Consider the following 21,635-nt stretch of genomic DNA (forward strand, 5'->3'; position numbering starts at 1 on the left):
AAACAGTCCACCTAACCGGAGAGTAACTCAACAAGTATTTATCAAATGTTTCCATATTTCAAGTGCTAGGTACTGGGTCCTTAAGTTACTGTCCTACATACTGGGGATATATCAGTTGATGAAAAAACCAAGTATCTTACAGTCTAGTAGGAAGAATAAATAATAAACATAGAGCTTACAGTCTTGTAGGAAGAATAAATAATAAACAAGATAAAAATTCAATGATTTTTTTCTCCTTTTTCTTTCGGTTTAAAAATTTGCTTTCCAGTTAGTTAAATCTACACATGTAAGCTAAAATGTATATACATGTATGTAAACATTTAGCCTTCGTTTAAAGAATAATAATGAAACAAACCTCAAGTGCCCACCATCCAACTTAACATTATTAATATTGTTAAAGTCCTTCTATAATTTGATTTCATTGAAGAATAAAAGTGTCAAGTTCTAGAGGAAAACAAACAAACCAACCTGAAAGCAAAAATATGCTTCCCTCCTCATTCCCTCAACTACCTCTAAAATTTATAAATCATTTGGAAGGAAATTAAACTTTTGGTTGAGTTCCTAATTTCAGCTGATTTATGAGGAAAATAACACTCATAAAAAACAAACTCAGTAAATAATTTATGAAAGAAAATTCAGCAAAATAGTTATTTTACATCAAATAGTTTCTCAAGGAAATAACCTTACAAAAAAGTAGAAAAAAATAGTTTAGAAATTGTCAAATCAAGCTGTAGCTCTACAGGGAAATGACTGCTTTCTGAAGCTTGCCAAATAAAGTATGATAAAACCTTGTTGATATTAAAAGAGTGAGACAGAGCAAACCATACAGCATTTACAAGGATTAATTCTTGAGATAGAGTCAAATTTTCCTGGCACAACCAACCACTATCAACAGGAAGAACAAAATTATGATAGTACAATACTTCAGAGGGATATTTAAAGTTAGTTCAGTGAGAAACTGAGCAGAGAGTGATTGGTATGCTTAAACTCCAAACGCAGAATACAATGCAATTTGATGGCAATTAGTTCTATTTATAGTTACAAAATAGTACAGTTTAAAGAACTATCCGGATCATCTGGTCTAATTCTTATTTTACAAGAAAGAAAATTTCAACCAAAAGAGGTCAGACTTGCTTGTTAATGGCAAGACTGGCCTAAATCTGAAGTCTTGTTTGTTTTAAATAGTTCCCTAATGTCCAACACGGAACAGTAAATTGTATAGAAGGGGCCAATTAAGAATGTATTAGATAACAAACCCGCAGAAATTCCTGTGAGATGCTTGGATTCTTGAATTCTACTATGTAAGTAGTAATAGACCTCACACATTACTTAAAAGATCTGCGTGCTAGTTCTAGTTTTCTTGTGCATATGTACATATACTTAGTTTTGTAATGACGAATTTTACTACATTGGGGGCCAAAGCAGATCTCAAAGGGGGTAGATTAACCGTATAAAAATAACTTTAAAACTTGTGAAATATCTGAGTGAATTTAAGTATCAATGATGTCATTTCATTTCCTAGTTTTCATAAAATAAGGGAAACAGAACAAATTTAACTGAAATGGTATTAAGTAAGCATTTATATTGATCATATTTAAACTAGTAGAGTTGAATTTTATAAAATTATTATGCAAAGCTAGCATTTATTATGAAGCACTCTTATAGAGTATCCATATAAAGTATTATTATCCTATTTTTATGGAGAAATCTAAGATTAAATAAGTTAACCACAAATACAATTACACTCATGAATCAGCCTGTGTTCTTAAACACTGTGCATGCCCATTCTCATATAATTTACTTTTATAATTAGAAACATTTTAATTAGCAGGTTATAAAAATGAATTATAATACTCAGTGATTACCTGTTGCTTTAGTTTCCAATTTTACCCAGACTGTCACCAAGGCAAAAGATATGCTGACTCACCTGACCAGCAATATGACAGCAATAAATTTAAAAATTATATACCTGGGGAATAGAATCTAGCCATTTATATGACTATAAAAAACTCTTTGTGTATTACCAAAAAATAATTTTCCTGTAGGATTAGTAAGTTTCAAAAAAAAAAAAAAAAAGGAATTTAAAACAAACAAATGGAGCATCTGTATGGCTCAGTTGGTTAAGTGTCTGACTTCAGCTCAGGCCATGATTTCTCGGTTTGTGAGTTTGAGCCCCAAGTCAGGACCTGTGATGACAACTTGGAACCTGCTTCAGATTCTGTTATTTCCCTTTCTCTCTGCTCCTCCCCTGATTGCATTTTGTGTGTGTCTCTCTCTCTCTCTCTCTCTCTCAAAAATAAACAAACGTTAAAAATAACTAAATAAATAAGACACACACACTACCTGGCAACAAAGCTGGCCTTTATCTGCTTAGCAACATTTTGGTTTTTTGTTTTTTAATTTTTTTACTGTTTATTTTTTTCAGAGAGAGAGACAGAGACAGAGACGGAGAGACAGAAAGACAGAGCACAAGCAGAGGAGGTGCAGAGAGAGAGGGAGGCACAGAATCTGAAGCAGGCTCCAGGCTTTGAGCTGTCAGCACAGAGCTGGATGCAGGGCTCCAACCCACAGACTGGGAGATCATGACCTGAGCCAAAGTCAGAGGCTTAACCGACTGAGCCACCCAGGTGCCCTGCAACATTTTGCTTTTAATGAGACAAAGGTAATCAGTATCTTCTTTGACATGTGTTTATTTAGTAAACTTTAGCTTCCCACATTTTCTCAGAGGAAATATTTTGCTCAGTGAGTAAAAATAAAATGATCTAAAACTGTTATTTTGTCTAGAGGAAATATAGGGAACCCAAGAAATTTTAGGGCTTTAATTTGTATTTACCGATGATGACCATTAGGTCCTGATAATGATAATTCTTCCTGTTTTTTTTTTTTTTTAAAAAACGTTTATTTATTATTGAGAGACAGAGAGAGACAGAGCATGAGCATGGAGGGGCAGAGAGGGGGGAGACACAGACTCTGAAGCAGGTTCCAGGCTCTGAGCTGCAAGCACAGAGCCTGATGCGGGGCTCGAACTCACCAACCGTAACATCATGACCTGAGCCGAAGTTGGACGCTTAACCGACTAAGCCACCCAGGCGCCCCGATAAATTTTTTCTTTGATCAAAACATCTTAATGGAAATGGAATATTTTGTGTGTGATAAATTTACAGGTTAAAATGGCAGGTTATACAACTCAAATATGGCAATACTGGAATTTCATGGTGCTCAGAAGATTTGAGTGATTAGCTGATGCAGAGTAAGTTATTATTTATTATTATAAAAGCATCTGGTAATTACTTCTGAATGTGTCAGTGTGTAAAAATAGACTGGAAGATAAAATGAAAATACTCAAGCTAGTGACTGACTTTGGAAAGAAAGGAAAGGGAAGTAGATTAGGGCTACTGGTTAAAGACAACTGTAACTTTTTAAATTTTATTAAAAGAAAAATTTGAAGCAAATATAACAGTCAATAGCTGTTCATTCTTGGTAGTTGGACTATGAAGGTATACTTTCCTGTATCTTCAAAATTTCTCTAAACAAAGCAAATTTCCCCACATCCCATAGGAAACTATCTTGATTCAGTCTCAGCTTTCTAAAACTTTACTCTTGTTTAGGGAATATTTGGGAAGATATCAGGACCAGCTTTCTGGACTTTTGGGCCTCAGAAAAGTATCAGGAGCATTAGTTAATTGTTGGGAACCCATTTACACCCTACCTGCACCATCCTAAGGAAATCTTCACCTTCTTCAAATCTAAAAATACAGGTCAGCAAAAAAACAAAACAAAACAAAACATAGATGCAAGTGAGAGCCTCCAGGTCATTAGACAATAAATTCACAACCACACTCAAGTTTCTAACACCCCCTGAAAGGTAATTTACTGGCTTCTCAGGTATCTGAACAAGTAGCAAGTCAATCAGAAAAGCTACAAAATTAAAGCCTGATCTTACCTTACTTTACAGTGCATCAAAATCCATAGAAAATCAAGTTCTGCTTCAAATTTTACCTGTTTCAGCTTCTGATTCTGAGTCGTCTTCCTCATCTTCTTCACTAGAGCAGCTAGACTCATCTTTCTTTCCTTCTTCTTCATCATCAACTTTTTCTTGTTCCAAAGATTCAATACGGGATGCATTTTTCTCTGGCTCAATAATCAATGTCTCTTTGCTGTGCAAAGAAAATAGCTTTCAAATGAGTATAAACACAAAAGGCCAAATACGTTAATTTTTCTCAGATCCACAAAGTCTAATAATCACGTTCATGGCCATGATGCCAATTCATTCATGACATTAACAAAAGTAACTTTAATATTTTACTTACTTTTTAAAGGTCTTCTGTGACTGATTATTGTCCATATTGGCTGTTGATTCAATTAATGGAGATTTCTTCTCCCGTTTTTCACTATGGAGCTTTATAAAAGTTACGCAAAGGAAAATAAGAATAGTATTAAAATAGTATTAATGAGTAAAATACAGAATTTAAAATAAAGTAGTTTTTCAAACATGAAACAAACCCAAAACAAATAAAAGATTTAAGTTTTAACTGGAAAAAAAGGAGGGGAGGGAAGGCAGCCTGGATAAAGAATAAAAAGGACTAGATAGTTAAAAAGCTACGTGAAGAACAAAGTTGAATTTTTTAGATCTCTCCACTGTTAGATCACTGAAAAAGTCAGGCTCCATGAGCCACTTAATATGCCTGATGATATTTTACTTAAAAATGTTTCCTACTTACATAACTTCTTCAATATCTAGGGCCTATTTTACAAATCTGAGATTTTCTTCTAAGCAAACTGTTATGAAATTACAAAAACATGTTATTCTTGAGTAGACACATTACAGAAGTATTCATTTTGTGAAAGGGAGATAAGAGAAATGGGAATAAGCAATACAAAAGACTGAACACTACCACTATTCCTTTACTCTTTTTCACTGTCATTTAGTTTGACTGACAGGACTAACTTAAACCAAAAGCATAAAACATCACAAAAATGCTTTAACTGTCTGAAAGTTAAGGCTTTGGAAGAATTCTAATTAGAAGAATTCACTAATAGAGATAATATTTAGATATTCATCAAACATACCAGATTTTGTTTCTTTTGCAACTCTTCCAAATATCCTAAAATATCTTCATCTGCTACATCAAATGCTGTCTGGCCCTAGGTAGGAAACAAAGAGGATTGGTAATGGTAAAAAGTCAACAAACTATAAAACACTTCTGGTTGACTCTGTATAATTATACAGAAAAGTTAGAAAACATTTGTTACATATGTAGTTTGTTACGTATGTAGTAATACAACAGCATATGACTTAACACAGATGTATGAGAAACCCATGTGAGAGAAAAGCAGCCGATACACCACCCCTTATTTTTGGTAACAGCTTTACTGAGATATGATTCACCATACAGTCATTTAAAGTGTAAAATTCAACTGTTTTTAGCATTCACAGAATGTTACAACCTTCACCATAATCAATTTTAGAATATTTTCATCATCCTGAAATGACCTCCTTACTTTTCTCATCCCTCTTCCCAGCCTTCCAGCCCACGGCAATCACTAATTCTGTTACTACAGATTTGCCTGTACTGAACATTTCATATTAATGGACTCACACAAAAAATCATTTGTGACTGACTTCTTTCACATTGTATGTTTTCAAGTTTCATCCATGTGCTGCGTGTAGTACTTACTACTTCAGTCCTTTTTATTGCTGAATAATATTCCACTGCATGGCATACCACATTTGCTAATCTATTCATCAGCTGATAGACATTTGCGTTTGCTTTCTGCTGTTTAGCAAGTAATACTTCTATGAATATATGTGCACAAATTTTTGAGTGAACATATGTTTTCATTTTCTTGGGGATAGAGCTATAAGTGAAATTACTGGGGCATGTGGTAATTCCACATTTAACCCTTCGAGGCTTTTTTTCTTTTAGATATCTCCATAAAAATTAAAGTCTTGCTACAGTAACAAAATGTATATATATTTCTAAACTGCTTAAAGTTCAGCCAGCCACAGGTATGACTTAGTTTCAAAATTAGTTCAGATGAACATATGTCAATCTATTTTTATTCACTGTGGAAAAGAAAATTTCAAAGAGCTGTTGACCATAGTAAGGTTTTCTCCAGTTGACTACATTTGTCCTTATAATAATAACTGAATGGGATAGGTTTCTAGAATGTCAAAAAAAGTTCATTATTTAGAATACATTCTACTTTATATGTTGGCCAATATATGATCCTTTCTCAGAAGAAAATTCAACTTTTTTTTTCAACTAGAAAATATATCATTCTGAAAGGCAACTGAAATTTCTTTCATATCAGGGGTCTCACAGCTACAACAAAACCAGATTGGTAGATAATAAGTTCTAAAATTACATAAGCTCTTCCATTAAAAAACAAACGTACAACCTTCAATTCTGTAACAACATTAGGATGTTGCCACCTACTTGGATAGGAATTACATTTTCTGGCACTATAAAATGAAGTACTAAGCTACCCAATATCTGAGCTGGTTTTCCATTATCTGTTTATAAAATAAAAAATACGGTCTATGAAGTATATCATAAAAGTACATGGGGGCGCCTGGGTGGCTCAGTCGGTTAAGCGGCTGACTTCAGCTCAGGTCATGATCTCGCGGTCCGTGAGTTTGAGCCCCGCGTCGGGCTCTGTGCTGACAGCTCAGAGCCTGGAGCCTGTTTCGGATTCTGTGTCTCCCTCTCTCTGACCCTCCCCCATTCATGCTCTGTCTCTCTCTGTCTCAAAAATAAATAAACGTTAAAAAAAAAAATTAAAAAAAAAAAGTACATGAAATGCTACTTTATCAAGATACAGCAATATATGTATTTAAAATTTACAGGGTTCAAAAACACTTGTATATCTGCCCTTTCTTGTTGCAAAGTCTTCCCAGCAGGAATTTAAGAGGCAATTTAGCCTTTCCCCACTCAGTCCAGGAGACAGATTTAGCTTTGATAAATCTTCCCCCACTCCCCCGCTTTCAACCTTGAGTATTAAATGCTAAGAATTAAAGTCCTGAAGAATAAATGGCTCTGAAACAAAGTGGCTCAAATTTTGAAGGTGCCCTTTAGATATGAAATACAGACACGTTAATCCATTTTGCTATATCACAGTTTCTTTGTTCTACATAGTTCTACAATGTTACACATGCTATGCTTGTTAAGCAAATTGTTTTCAAGATCATGTTGGGTGAAAGTAACAAACACAGTGGCTTCTTTTTTAAGTATCGTTTTAAGTATTTATCAACCCTTCTCATGAATGAAATACTGCACCTTAAAAATTTTTTTGAATTGCAATTAAATTTTAGCAGCAGTTAAATGCAATGGGGTTATTTTAGTAACTGAGGAATTTTCCTTTATAAGAATAAGAAATTGGATCACCTTACTAACCTTTCTTTTCACTTTCTCCCTTGATAAATGAGTCTACTTTGCAAACAGCAGCTGATAGAGAATAAAAACTGGAGTAAAATGCAGGCTATAAACAGAGAAAAGTTTCTAATTTCAGAAAAGCACACCCCTCAACTTAACCATGCTCATTAAATAATATATAAGACAGTTATGAAGCTATCCAATTGTAAAGTTATAAACATGACCTGGATCTATGCTTCATTAATGGGGTGCTAACTAACAGTAGCACACATAAGCAGAATCACTCAAAGTAACCAAGAAGCAACTGAAGACAGCATAATGATGACGTATGAAAAAGTAAGACTCAATCAAGAAAACAATCTTAAAAAAAAACTACTACTTAATAAATCAGTTTGTACTACATCTGTAAATTACCAGAGTCACACTAGAGCCACTGTTTAAGTCTAATTTTCAGGACTCTTCATTCTTTCCTCACTTATTCTAACTGAATTACTTCTGCAAGTGTGATCTCTCTTCATTTTCACAACAATCAGTGAAGTAGTCAGGACGAGCTTCATGGCTCCAACTGTACAGATGAGGAAACCTAGACTGTGAGTATATGGTATTTGCTCAAGCTCATGCAGGTAATGAAGGGAAAGTGGGAACAGAATCTCAGTCTCTACTGCTCCACTGTCTTTACAGAAAATAAGAATAAGCTCAGATAAACTCAGGGGAAAAAAATCCTTGTGTCCATTAACAGCAGAAGCAGTTTTGTTATTCATTTAAATCTTTATAATGACAGCTATCAAAACAAAACAAAAAAAACCTGTCTACAAATCATTGTAAGATTGCACAAAGAGAAAATTCCAATTAGAAAAACATCTTAGTTAATATTTCAAAAGGGACAATATTTGGGTACATTCTAGTAAAATAATTATTTTAAAACGTTAAGGAAGCAAAAGAAAAATCTTTATATTTATGAAGTCTGTATATTTAAAATCTTTAAAGTCACATAATTTATGAATTAAAATGAAAGGAAATGTCTTTACAAATAAGTTAAAGAAACCGGACCAAACTCTCTATTTAAGAACATGTCTCCCACTTCTATGTAGAAAGACTTTCAAATTTTCTATATGGTTTGTTGCATTTTTTAAAGTTTTTTAATGTTTCTTTTTTTTGAGAGAGAGAGAGAGAGAGAGAGAGAGAGAGAGAGAGAGAGAGAGAGAGAGAGAGAGAAGCGTGTGTGAATAGGGGAGGAGCAGAGAAAGAGAGGGAGACACAGAATCTGGAGTGGGCTCCAGGCTCTGAGCTGTCAGCACAGAGCCTGATGCTGGACTCAAACCACGAGATCATGACCTGAGCCAAATTGAGCCACCCAGGTGCCTTGATTTGTTGCATTTTCTACATTACACATTTACCAAAATTTTATTTTCTATTAGTAAAGAATTCATCTAAACTCTAAAGTTTAGTTGTAAAAATATATTTACATTTCTCTGATATCATTTTAAGAAATCTACTAAAAATCTTCAATCTATAAGTACTGAAAAAGGTATCAAATGACAAGATAAATTCATTTAAGCAGGATTATACAATAAAGACTAATTTTGATTAAACATGAAATATGACATAGTTTTAAAAAATGTAGCCAGTGATAACAGAGAGAGCCTAACTCACACAGGCAAAATTATAAAATTAAAATAAAAAAATAAGTCTTGTAAAAATACCTTCCATTACTGTAGAATATAATCTCCCTTCCCACCCCACAAAAAGCTTACATTTGGGTATACTTATGGCATAAAGGTCTTTAAAATGCTGTATATATTAGGTAGCTCCTCACTATCAAAAGTCTTTAAAAGCTTGATATTTTAAAAGAAAAATCCAATTTTGATAAAAGTTTTAAAATCCTGTTTTCACAACTCTTGAGTTAGTATCTGGAAAAATAAAGCATGAGAAATAAAAAAACTAAGTAAAAACTGCAGAGAAACACAGCAGGTAAATTATTCTTAATTACACTTAATTATTAGGGCTTTAGGAAAATACTCAACTTCTCTGATCATGTTCTCAAATCTGCATAACTCAGATAACTTTATAGGGTTGTTTAAAAGGATAGCATTAGATAATGATATATGTGAAAACAAGTTTAAAATTATAAAACTCTAAGAAATTATGAAGCGTTAATTCTTTTAAGATCATATAAAGATACACTGAAAAGATGAAATGAGGGGATAATACATTAAAATCCAGGATGAAAGTGCTATCATATTGGGGTGCCTGGATTGCTCAGTTGGTTAAGTGTCTGCCTTTGGCTCAGGTCATGATCTCATGGATTGTGAGTTAAGCGCCATGTCGGGCTCTCTGCTGCCTGCAAGGAGCCTGCTTCGGATCCTCTGTACCCCTCTCTGTGACCCTCCCCGGCCTGTGCTCTTTCTTCCTCTCTCATAAATAAATTAAAAAAAAAAAAAAAAAAAACTTAAAGAAAAAAAAGAAATTGTTACTACAGTAACATAGAAACAAAAAGAGATAAAGCAAAATGACTTATATGCAGTCTTTCTCCTAGAGCATAATTATGATAAACTGAGGGCACAGGAATTAGACACTTATAGAACAGATGCAAGATAAAATAACTTTTTTCATACATACTATATATATTGTCTATGTATCACTACCAAAAAATAACGTATTTAAACTAGAAAATGATACAATGTTCTCAGAAAACCTTTCCATTAATAAGCTTCTCTCTTCTGGTCCTTATCTGGAGACCACTATCAATGAATGAACCAATTATCAGCACTGCCCATGTCAGTGGACAAGTGGCCTTTAAGAGACATTGTTTGGGAGACAGGAATGCAGAAAAGAGATTAGAAGATAAGAGATATTTACTAATTTCTTCAGAAAAATCCCAACTGCTGGGGGAATTTCTACATAGAAGGAGAGGAAATATGAATTGTCAAACTAAAATTGGCTGGCCTTTTATACTTAAAATTAAATAGTATCAACATTTACTTGTCTTCTAATGCTGATAACAAAACAGAAAACTGTTATAAATAAAAAAGGGCAAATTATCAAAGTTTTGACTAAAAATTTAGATAGAAGACTTTTATACTTATGTATAAAAGCACACCTATACTTATGCTCTCAAACATTTTTTCTCTTGACCTCCCTGAAGATTTTCACCACTTCCTAGGACTGTCTTGCCTGTACATTTCTTACTTAAAATACATTTACAGGTACATATATGAAAATACATTTATAAGTACATATAAGTACATATATGAAAAATACATTTATAAATACATATGTGGAAAGCACATATCTAAATACATATATAAAATACATATATAAGTACATATATATGAAAGGAGTTCAGAGGGCTTCTTTATCACTTTATGTCAGCAACTAGAACATGAATTTCCACTACCTCAACTTCCAAACACTTAGCCATGGGGAAATCTTGGGCATATGGTTATCATTTTTGCTCTCTTCCCTTTGCAGATTCCCAAGGAGAAACTGCTGTTATCAGAATGTAATCAGCACCAGCACTTATATTAATGGACACAATAGATCAGATGGCACCATCTGAATAAAGAGGAGATCGTTTTAGGAACCTCTGCTAAGTAATCTACCACATTATCCTATAAAATGCAATATATAAAGGATATTCTATGGAAGCTAAAGGTAATCAAGCTCACTAGAGGAAGTGTCTTGAGCTCTGCAACTGTTGGCATATGATAAGAATCATGAATACGAATAGGAAGAAAACTAGTAGGAATACTGGTGACACCGGTAACTGACAGTGCTTGGAAGGGAGTACAGAAAAAAAAAAAAAAACCCTAATCTAGTAAGGAATCTGACAACCTGAATCAGTTCATGATTTGTAAAAAACACTTATGTGATATTCACTCCTTCCTTCCCTCTACCTAACTGGGTGATATTAAGTGAATCTTCTACCTCATAAACTGTTTTCTCACCTGCAAAACTAGGAGACTACATGTTACATCTCAATAATTTTATCTGGAATAAAACTTTATGGGTTTTCTATATTCTCACCTGCTTTAAGACCTCACTGTCCGAGCCATTTAAAAAGCTACTGTAAGCAAGCTGTCAAGACCACCAGCTAAAAAGAAATAGAAATATACTTCTGTATGTGTTCTAACCCATAGTGATGGGAGAAAACATTCACAGAGAAAAGCAAAATTTTCTTAATTTATGAATTCTGAAGTACCCAAATCTACTCTATTGCATATGGTAATAGGATTACTCAAAGAGTAATACTTCTTTCTTTGAGGAACAAGGTCAAAACCACCTTGTAGGTAGCTGAGAAATAATTAATTAATAATAAAAACCAACAAATGGCTGATAAAATGTTGTTTTGTATGGTTCATAAAACTTAATTATAAAATTTACATTGCAATATTTTTGAGACTTCTAAAACACTTATTTCCAAAAGTTAAATATTTAAAATATATTTAAAAGGCCTACCACTTTGTTGACCATCTCCATATCACACAGATTGTCCACTAAAATTCGACATGCTTCTTCTTTACCCCAGTGAGCAGCAGCATGAAGAGGTGTCCAGCCATCATAATCTTTAATATTAACATCATAGCCTGCCTGTATTAGAAGCCTAAAGAAATTATAGTGAATTAGATGATCATTAAAAAAATCTAAACGTGAGCAAACATAATCAACAGCTTTATACCATGCAAGCTAACAAAAATCTGTGACATATTTCTTTTCCTAGTTCCCATCTCTTTTCCCTTCAATGAATTAACTAGGAGAAAAGAATTCTCAGAAAACACTGGTAAAGAGAATCTTGAATTACTGCCATAATAATGCATTCATTTTAACTAATTTCTAATAAGTGTAATGGTTTGGTGGGACACTGATTAATTCTTGTTAATATGAATTGTAATTGAAATTTTCACAGGAAAGCCAGTAATTTTTCAATGTAAACTCAAAAACCCTTGGATCAATTTGTATATTAAACTGATTTATTGCAGTGAATGCCTTCAGGTGTCCATATAATATATTACCTCAGGCTAAATGTGTTCTAAATATATACTGGGATCAAATAAATTTCTTTTGAAGTTTTTCTATGGTCTTGCAGTTGAGGAACTAGTTTGTGAAAGCTTTCACAAACTTAATGACCTACCTACCATGGGTAATTTTCATAGGAAACTGACAGTCTGCTAGGAACAACACAAAGCAGGAGCAGCTGGGCGGCTCAGTCAGTTAAGGGTCCAATTCTCAATTTCGGCTCAGGTGATGATCTCATGGTTCAGGAGATCCAGCCCCAAGTCAGGCTCTGTGCTGACAGCATGGAGCCTATTTGGGATTCTCTCTCTCTCTCTCTCTCTCTCTCTCTCTCTCTCTCTCTCTCTCTCTCTCTTTCTCTCCCTCTCCCTCTCCCTCTCTCTCCGTCTCTCTCTACCCCTCTCTCCCCACTTGTGCTCTCTTTCTCTTAAACTAAATACATACACATTAAAAAGAAAAAGGAAAAAACAAAGCAAAACAAATATTCCAAGGGATTGAGTCTACTTTTCTGCAGCAGTAAAAAGCAGATATTCTGTCAACAAAGCTAGAAAAGAGGAATACATTTTAATACAATGCAAAGACTTTTATAAATTGTTAGTATGCCCTCCTAGCTGTATATTCACATCGACCTTTATTTTATCTAGAAATTAAGCTCAGAGAACAAAAATTGGGTCTATAAATTGCACACAGCACAGTCACACACGCACAAAGAAGAACAGTAAATACTTTATAACTCATGAAATCACTTACTCTCCAAGAAGTTGAGCTTGAGAAGGGCTTCTTTTTACCTACGAGAGGTGGCAGTGATAGCTAATACATAACCCTTCATTTATTTATATTTCAAGAATTGATACCCTATTTCCTCAGAATATTTAATGCAGCTGTTTCTAATTCTGATTCTAAAACAAAACCATCTGAAGAGCTTGTTAAAAAAAAAAAGATTCCCCAGCTCCACCCAATCCTATGCAATTAAGCAGCATATTGGGAGATGGGCCCTGTCAACCTATATTTTTAGTAAGTCCTGTGTCATCTGCCTGCAGACCAACATTTAAGAGCCACCAATCTAAAGAACGAGCTAACTGGGGCGCCTGGGTGGCTCAGTCAGTTGAGCATCTGACTTCGGCCCAGGTCATGATCCCGTGCTTTGTGGGTTTGAGCCCCGCATTGGGCTCTGTGCTGACAGGCTCAGAGCCTGGAGGCTGCTTCAGATTCTGTTTCTCCCTCTTTCTCTGCCCCTCCCCCATTCTGTCTGTCTCCCAAAAATAAATAAATGTTAAAAAAAAATTTTTTTTAAAGAACAAAGCTAACAGAAGTCTAGAGATTTAAGTTAAAAAAATCCATTAACATATATATGATTAGAAACTTTATTAATAGAGACAGAATACTGGAATATAATGAAAATAATCTCCCATTAGAAAACAGAAACTATAATAATGTTAAATATTCTGAGAAACATAAAAATTAGAAGTATTTGGAAGTCTATGTGGAAAGGAAAGACAGAAAGGTAGTTACAATTTATTCCCCATAAACATACGGCTCTCTGTATATGCCAGGCCACATAAAACTCAAAAAAGTAAGACTGTACTTATTATATTCAAGAAGATTCTAGTGGAGGATGAAAGTCAAGTAAAACAATAATCAACCCTCAAAGACAGGTTCTGTGATGAAGATGTAATGGCAGTACAGAACTGAAAAGTATCAAACTCAATTGCAAGGGTTTATGTATTTGTGGGGGAGCGGGAGGGGGTGATGGGTAGGGTTACATTTGAAACCAGTATTTTCTATTTATTTCTCATGTCATATACATATTTTTACTTATTTTTTTAAGTAATATATTTACAAAGTTCAAAAATAAAAAAGACTAAATGGCTACATAGGGAAGTCACTCCCACTGCTGACCTTTAGCCCAACAGTTCACCAGGTTTTCCCCCCTTAGATAACCATATTACTAATTTTGATTGGATCCTTACAGAGAGATTTTATGTATATACCAGCAAATAACAAAAAAATATTTTTTCTTAAAGATTTTATCTTTAAGGGGTGCCTGTGTGGCTCAGTCAATTAATCATCTGACTCTTGATTTCAGTTCAGGTCATGATCTCACTGTTTATGGGATCGAGCCCCACACCCGGCTCTGTGCTGACAGCATGGAATCGGCTTGCGATTCTCTCTCTCTTTCTCTGCCCCTCCCCTGTTCATGTGTGCACATGCACACACGCACTCTTTCTCTCTCTCAAAATAAACATTAAAAAAAGAGAGATTTTATCTTTAAGTAATCTCTACACCCAACATGGGGCCCAAACCCTCCACTCTGAGACCAATACTCCCATACTCCACTGACTGAGCCAGCGGTTGCCCCTAAAATTTAAAACAATAACACTACCTATTAGTGTTTTAATTGGTACAAGAGTATTCCAGTCAAAGGATGTATCAGAATTTAGTCAACATTCTCCTACTCCTAGTATAAACAATGCTATTAGCACATACCTTATTTCCTGTGAGAATATCTGTAAAAAAAAAAAAATTCTAGAGGTAGAGCTAACTGTTAAGCCAAAGAATAACTGATACTTTGATAAAATCTGCTCAACTGTCATACTTTCACCAGTAATGTGAGAGTGCCTTTTCCCCAATCTTGCCAACAGTGTGCCAAACATTTTAATCTTTGCCAATATGATAGATGAAAAGTGGCAGTAATTCATTGTAGCTTCAACTGCACCTATTATGAATAAGGTTGAGTGTTTTTTTTTTCATAGGCTTAAGAGCCTTGAACTTAGTCAAAGGATCGAATGGAATTTGCCTCCAAGTTGAAGAGATGGTGAATGAAGGTATCTAAACAGAAACAAAGTAGGCATTAAGACATCATGACAGAACTTCAATTAGATATATATAGTTGGATAATGCGTGCCTGAGGAGCAATGGTAGCAGCTTAGCTTAAAAGAGGATGACTAATGGTCTTATGTACTAATTTGAGGAGTTTAAAATATATCCCAATCCACATTGAGAATCTTCACAAAGAATTTTAAGAGCCTACATAACCTAATTACAAAGACCCCTTAGAGCTGTCTAGAAAACTATTTTACGGTGCAATCTACTACTTAAAAAGTATTACCTTTACTATTTGTAATATTCTTAATGTTTTCAATTTTTCCTTTAAAAAATGCTGTTGTCAAGTCACTAAGGTTCATTCATGACCTGCTACTGGGGTCTGAAAGTTTGCTACATTTTGGATTAGAGAGAAATACACAGGGGGACAAGAAAAGTAATTAAAAGTTAACTTCACTATTCTAGAAGGCTTCAGTTATTGAAGTAAGTAGGGATTGAAAAAAGGAGGAACTTGGGAATAGCTGACCCACTTACACTTCATTGTTTTTACTGAGCAGGGGGAATAAGAACAGACTGATATTAGAAACTCTTGTCAAACATAATATAAAGGGTGTAGAAGATTTTGCCGAGGGCTAGTCTTACTTCCTTTCACATACATCTAATAAAAGTTACACACAGCATTATTTTTTTCATATAGCTGATAACACCTTTGCGTTGCAGAAGTAAAAAAAGGAAAACAAACAAATTTATTGTGACATAAAGGAGTTTTGTTTCAATGAAATTTGCTGACCAGTATATAGCCCTGTAAAATCTCAGTTGCTTAGGTCTTGATATTTAATATTATGCTAAAAGCACTCTGAGTCCCAGTGTTACGCAGTAAAAAGAAAACTGCATTTTAGATAAATTACATGTAAATACTCACCAGGAATCAAACCTTGTGAATTTGATAGGTTTATAACATAACACTGTTCTTAGTCTCAGTAACCAGAGTTAGCCACTCTGGGAACCTCAAAATGACTCTGTAGTAATTTATCAGCCCAGAAGTTAACACATAATGGTTGCCTGATGCTTTAGCTTATTGGGAAATTACAACCAAAGAAAAAAACAGTAGAATAATCAAAATTCAAGAGAAAAGAAAGGGCTTTAGAAACAAAGCAATAATGTTCAAGGTAGTTTTCTCTTTTTCATGTAAATAGACATTAAATAACTTTTACAAACTTTCAAAATAATGTCTGCAGGTATCTTAAGAAAAGGAACAATGAAATAAGGAAAATAAAGTTGAAATAGGACTGTGAAAAACAATACTTACTTTAAAACTTCTGTATAGCCTTTCGCAGCTGCAACGTGAAGTGCTGTGCCTCCAGATTTTGCATGCCGGACGTCATTTATTTGACCACTATTTAGCCATTGTCTTGCATCTCTAAGCATTATCCGTTCTTCTTCCTTTCGTGCTGCTTCTATATCAACCCCTGATAAAATAAAAATTGCTTTTATTTTTTTCTTTATAGAAAATGTTCTTCCTTTGTGGGAAATAAAATTACCCGAAACATATCAAGTTTTAAATAAAAATTAAAAGTGAAAGTATATTTTTTCAAAAATAGGCTGCTAATTAACAAGCTAGTTAAATAAAGAAATGTGGGAAAGCTGTAGATATTTTATTAGCCTTCTCTACTGATTATTTACTTTTTGCCCCACAAATATTATTTTGGCTTTCCTTTTACCAACAAATCCTTTTTAAAAAAAAATTTGAATATTTCCTTAGGTATATTCATCCTTTAGTTTTAAGAAATTAAGAAAAAACCCATATATAATTAAGCCTTAAATTCCGATCTATCTGCTTTGGCCAGTTCTCTAAACTCTACCCTACTAGGTACAAATGTTGATTGAACACTTCAACTTGGTGGTCCTGTTTTTATCTAAAATTTACCAAATTTTGAAACAATTTCTTTATAAAACTCTTTCCTTTTCCATCACAGTTCATTTTCACTATTAGTATCAGCATTATAATTTTACTAAGTTATATAGATGTTCATTCATTTAAAAGCATTTATTAAGCATGAAGTTAGGTTGAGATGGGAAGAATTCAAAAAGGAATAGGACACTCTACTTCTTTCTTAGCTTTAAAAAAAATCCTGACAAAAAAAATAGAAAAGATAATCTGAAATTCCTAAATTATCTCATGTTGTCTCATAGCTTCAACTGCCGGCTAATAAACAGCACATACCACAATGTGTTTATAGTATGTCTTGCTCCAGAAGTCTATGAACTTATTAAAAGTAAAATACTATTTTTTTAGGGGCGCCTGGGTGGCGCAGTCGGTTAAGCATCCGACTTCAGCCAGGTCACGATCTCGCGGTCCGGGAGTTCGAGCCCCGCGTCGGGCTCTGGGCTGATGGCTCAGAGCCTGGAGCCTGTTTCTGATTCTGTGTCTCCCTCTCTCTCTGCCCCTCCCCCGTTCATGCTCTGTCTCTCTCTGTCCCAAAAATAAATAAACGTTGAAAAAAAAAAATTAAAAAAAAAAATACTATTTTTTTAAATTTTGTATTCTCACTGTCTAGATGAGGACCTAACACAAATTAAAAGGGGTCAGTAAATGTATACTAACTAAATAATGAATAAATGAGTAAAAACAATCTCACACACACCCCACACCCACACACCTCCTTAGCTAAGAACTCTCCTGTAATTCATATCCATGTATCCAACTGTCTAGTCAGGACTTTTTTCTTTCATTGATCCATTTATCCAATCACCCACCCATTCAAAATGCACTGATTGCCTACTAGATGTCAGGTGCTTTTATAAGATTTACTGGGGATAGAAGTGAACTCATTATATTGAAGGAGATATACATATGTGAAGAAAAATAAAGCACAGTAAAGGGACAGAGGGTCATGAGAAAAAGCTGTTATTTTATAAGGTTTGGTAAAGAACAGTCTCTTTGATAAGGTGACATTACACCAAAAATAGAGTGATAGGTACACTATATATTTTGGGCGACATTCCAGACTGAGGGAAGTCCTAGTAGGCTCGACACAGAAGCCTGATTGGAACATTCTTCTGTTTAGAAGGCCAGGATGTCTACAAAGTAATGAGAACAAAGAGCAGAATGATATAATCTGACTTAATTTTAGAGGATCACTTAAGCTGAAAAGTTAAGAGAAGAAACTGAGGTACCAAATTGGAGGATACTACAACAATTCTGTCAAGAGATGACAGAGTTTAAACCAGGGTGGTAGCAGTGAAGGTTAGTAAAGGGGTTAGATTCTGGATTCTTCAAGGTACACCAACACAATTTGTTGTTAGTGTGGATGTAGGAAACAAAAGTCAAGTATGAATCAAAGGTTTTCCGCCTGAGCAACTGGAAAAACTAAATTTTAAATATAAGAAATGTGACGTTTAAGATGCCCTAACAGACATCTAATTGGAGATATCAAGTTGTCAGTTGGATTATCTGTGCTTGGAGAACAGAAAGAGTCAAGATGGGCAAATACTATAATAAAATTATATGCCATAGGTATCTGAAACTTCATGCTAAAATCTTAACTCAATTTCCCTAGCCAGTCTGCTTGCTCCCTGTCTTATATTTACTATACCAAGTACCACTACTTACCCAGCACTTTACCACTTTACCAATTAGTTCAGACTTTGAGTTGCCATCTCAGACTGTCTTCTTGATGGTATCTTAGTTCATCACCATCACTTCATGTCCTATATCCCACACTTTACTACTATTACTGACCTGTAACCATCTTATTTAAGATGCCTTCTACTGTTATTCAGAAAAGAAATTATAAAGTTGTAATTGTAATACATTAAATATAAACTTTTTAAAAAGTTTATTTATTTATTTTGAGAGAGACAGAGACAGAGACAGAGAGAGACAGAGGGAGAGAATCACAAGCAGGCTCCACACTGTCAGCACAGAGCCTGATGTGGGGCTTGAACCCAGGAACTATGAGATCATGACCTGAGCTGAAATCAAGAGTCAGCTGCTTAACTAACTGAGCCACCCAGCTGCCCCTAAATATAACCTTTTTACTAAATGATTTTCCTCATGCTTTATTCTTTTACTATGTCTTTTAAAACATGAACCTCTTATATTATCTTTATCATTTTTGTCTTTGCCATCTTGAACATTTATATTATCTTTTACTATTCTAAATTTCCTCTGAACTTGAAATTAGAAAATATCTTTCTCAATTTATCTAATTTCATGCTATCCTTAGCTACTTGCAAAGCAATTACCTTTTTTCTGCTTCCAAATCATGCTCTTATATGAATATTATGTAAAAACAAAACAACTCAAGTTTAAAATTAAAGTATGTGTGAAGGGAAATTTCTTATGCTTAAGAAAATCTAGTTAGAAAGAAAAACTCTTCTGTCATATTAAAATTTTTTTTTAAATACTACTGATATAGACCCTGCTTTAGTTCATTAAAATTTAGAAAGAAGGAAAAAAAGAAGCCCTTATTATAGTACATATTACTTGTTTTCTAGTTCTATTGTTTTAAGTAGCTAGTGACCTTGAGAAAGCCATAACTTCTTTGAATATTAGTAGAATGAGTTAAGAACACGGATATTGAACCTAGACTGCTGGGTTTCAATCCCTTACCTGTGACTTACTAGCTCTATTATTTGGGGCAAGACACTTAAATCTATGCTAATATTCAGTTGAATTGTAAAAAAGAGGTAATGAAAGCACCTTTCCTACAAGGTTGTTGTGAGGATTTAATTAATATATGTGAAATGCTTAAATCAGAAGTAAGCACCCAGGTGCTTCGCTAGCAGCTATCACTAGCAGCTCTAAATGCCTATGATTCTGCTCTCTTTCCTTGCTTTATGGTCTAACAGAAAGAAAATCCTATAATGCATTTACCTGGTCCTTAGCCCACCTACTATAAATACAAGATTTTTGAACAATGAAAACAATATGTATCAAAACTAAATTGGATATAATAAAGTGATGAGATTAACATCTGTCACTAGTATTGAAAACCAGTAAATGTAAGACTGAAACGTAGCCAAATCTCTTGGTAAGAAAAAATAAGAATAAACTGGAGTTTGGTCACAGCTAAGAGACACAAGAGTGACTTGTGTCCCAAGCTAAATACAGACAATTGCATTAAAATATAAACCAGAAATACTTTTAACTATTGTTCAACCTTCGAGATCAGGAATTGCATGCTCTGACTGTGCCAGTGGGGCACCACAAATCATTTCTAGTGTCAAAGGCAATTTCCTTAAGGATGACTAGTTACTGATCAAATATATTATATGAGGAATTAGAGCTGGAAGAAATAGAAAATTTTAAATATGAAATAAAAACATAGCAGGATAAACAATTTGAGTAATCTTATCAATGCAAGAGGTATATTTAAGGTGCTCTTTTTAAAATTATTAAAATCTATTATGAGAGCTATCCCTTCATTTTGTTTCTCTGAATAAAGTTATGCTACAGAAATTCATGTATTCCCATTACATGAATAAAATGAACATCATGAAGTATCTTCTAGGAGACACTCTTAATAAAATGCAGTATGCCAGTGATGGAGAGTGTGGGCTCAAGATACCTGTCACACTATTTGGGACTAAACTACAGTACTTACTTCCCACCCATATGATCTTTGGCAAATCACTGAGCCTCAATTTGTCATCTGTAAGATGGGGGTAATAGTAGTAGTAATCTCTGAGAATTGTGCAGATGAAATGAAATCAAGCCCATTGCTCAATTCCTGGCATACATAATCAGACTTATTAGCGTTAGCTTTTCACTGTTCAGTTCCAGGGTCATCTCATCTATTATTCTCCCAGATTTACATTTTTCCATCCTGGTATCTCCTGAGTTCCAAAAACGTACCAAACAATGTAATCTGGATGTCCTTTTGCTGCCGCAAACTCAATATATCCCCAAACTCACATACTCTCTAAATCTGTTCCTGCTTTGTCCCACATTTTCCCATATGAGTTTAGCCATCATTAACTCTTTTTTTTTTTTAAGGGGGGGGTGTCTTTTTAAAGTTTATTTATTTTGAGAGAGAGACAGAGAGAAGGCAGGTGAACAGGGGAGGGAGAGAAAATCACAAGCAGGCTCTGTGCTGTCAGCACAGAGCCCAATGCGGGGCTTGAATTCACGAACTGCGAGATCATGACCTGAGCTGAAAGCAAGAGTCAAATGCTTAACTGACTGAGCCACCCAGGTGCCCCTAACTATCGTTAAGTCTTAAACTAAAAACTTCAGGAGGTAAACAAGTGGCCTCAATTCTTCCTTTATCTCCACATTCAATTCTTCATCAAACTGTTTTAATTTTACCTTAATATCAAGACAGCCCTGCTCTTTTCTATCTTAAATGTAATTGCTTTGTCCTTATCATCTTTCAGCAGAACCAATTTAAGAGCCTTCTTCAAGGAAGATAAGCCACC

General features: G+C 34.4%; 1 protein-coding gene across 9 annotated transcripts in view; it reads right to left on the reverse strand.

Annotated features, from left to right (window-relative positions):
- PPP1R12A (protein phosphatase 1 regulatory subunit 12A) overlaps positions 1 to 21,635 on the reverse strand; it is a 162,042-nt gene that overhangs the window by 61,596 nt on the left and 78,811 nt on the right. For all 9 annotated transcript variants that reach the window (XM_045062105.1, XM_019835270.3, XM_019835271.3 and 6 more), the window contains exons 4-8: positions 16,522 to 16,681; positions 11,835 to 11,979; positions 5,071 to 5,145; positions 4,311 to 4,399; positions 4,000 to 4,157 (exon numbers count right to left, since the gene is read on the reverse strand). In XM_045062105.1, coding sequence (XP_044918040.1) covers positions 4,000 to 4,157; positions 4,311 to 4,399; positions 5,071 to 5,145; positions 11,835 to 11,979; positions 16,522 to 16,681 — 627 coding nt within the window. The remainder of the gene's footprint in view (positions 1 to 3,999; positions 4,158 to 4,310; positions 4,400 to 5,070; positions 5,146 to 11,834; positions 11,980 to 16,521; positions 16,682 to 21,635) is intronic.

The sequence above is a fragment of the Felis catus genome, chromosome B4 (assembly GCF_018350175.1).
Source record: "Felis catus isolate Fca126 chromosome B4, F.catus_Fca126_mat1.0, whole genome shotgun sequence".
Lineage (NCBI taxonomy): Eukaryota > Metazoa > Chordata > Mammalia > Carnivora > Felidae > Felis > Felis catus.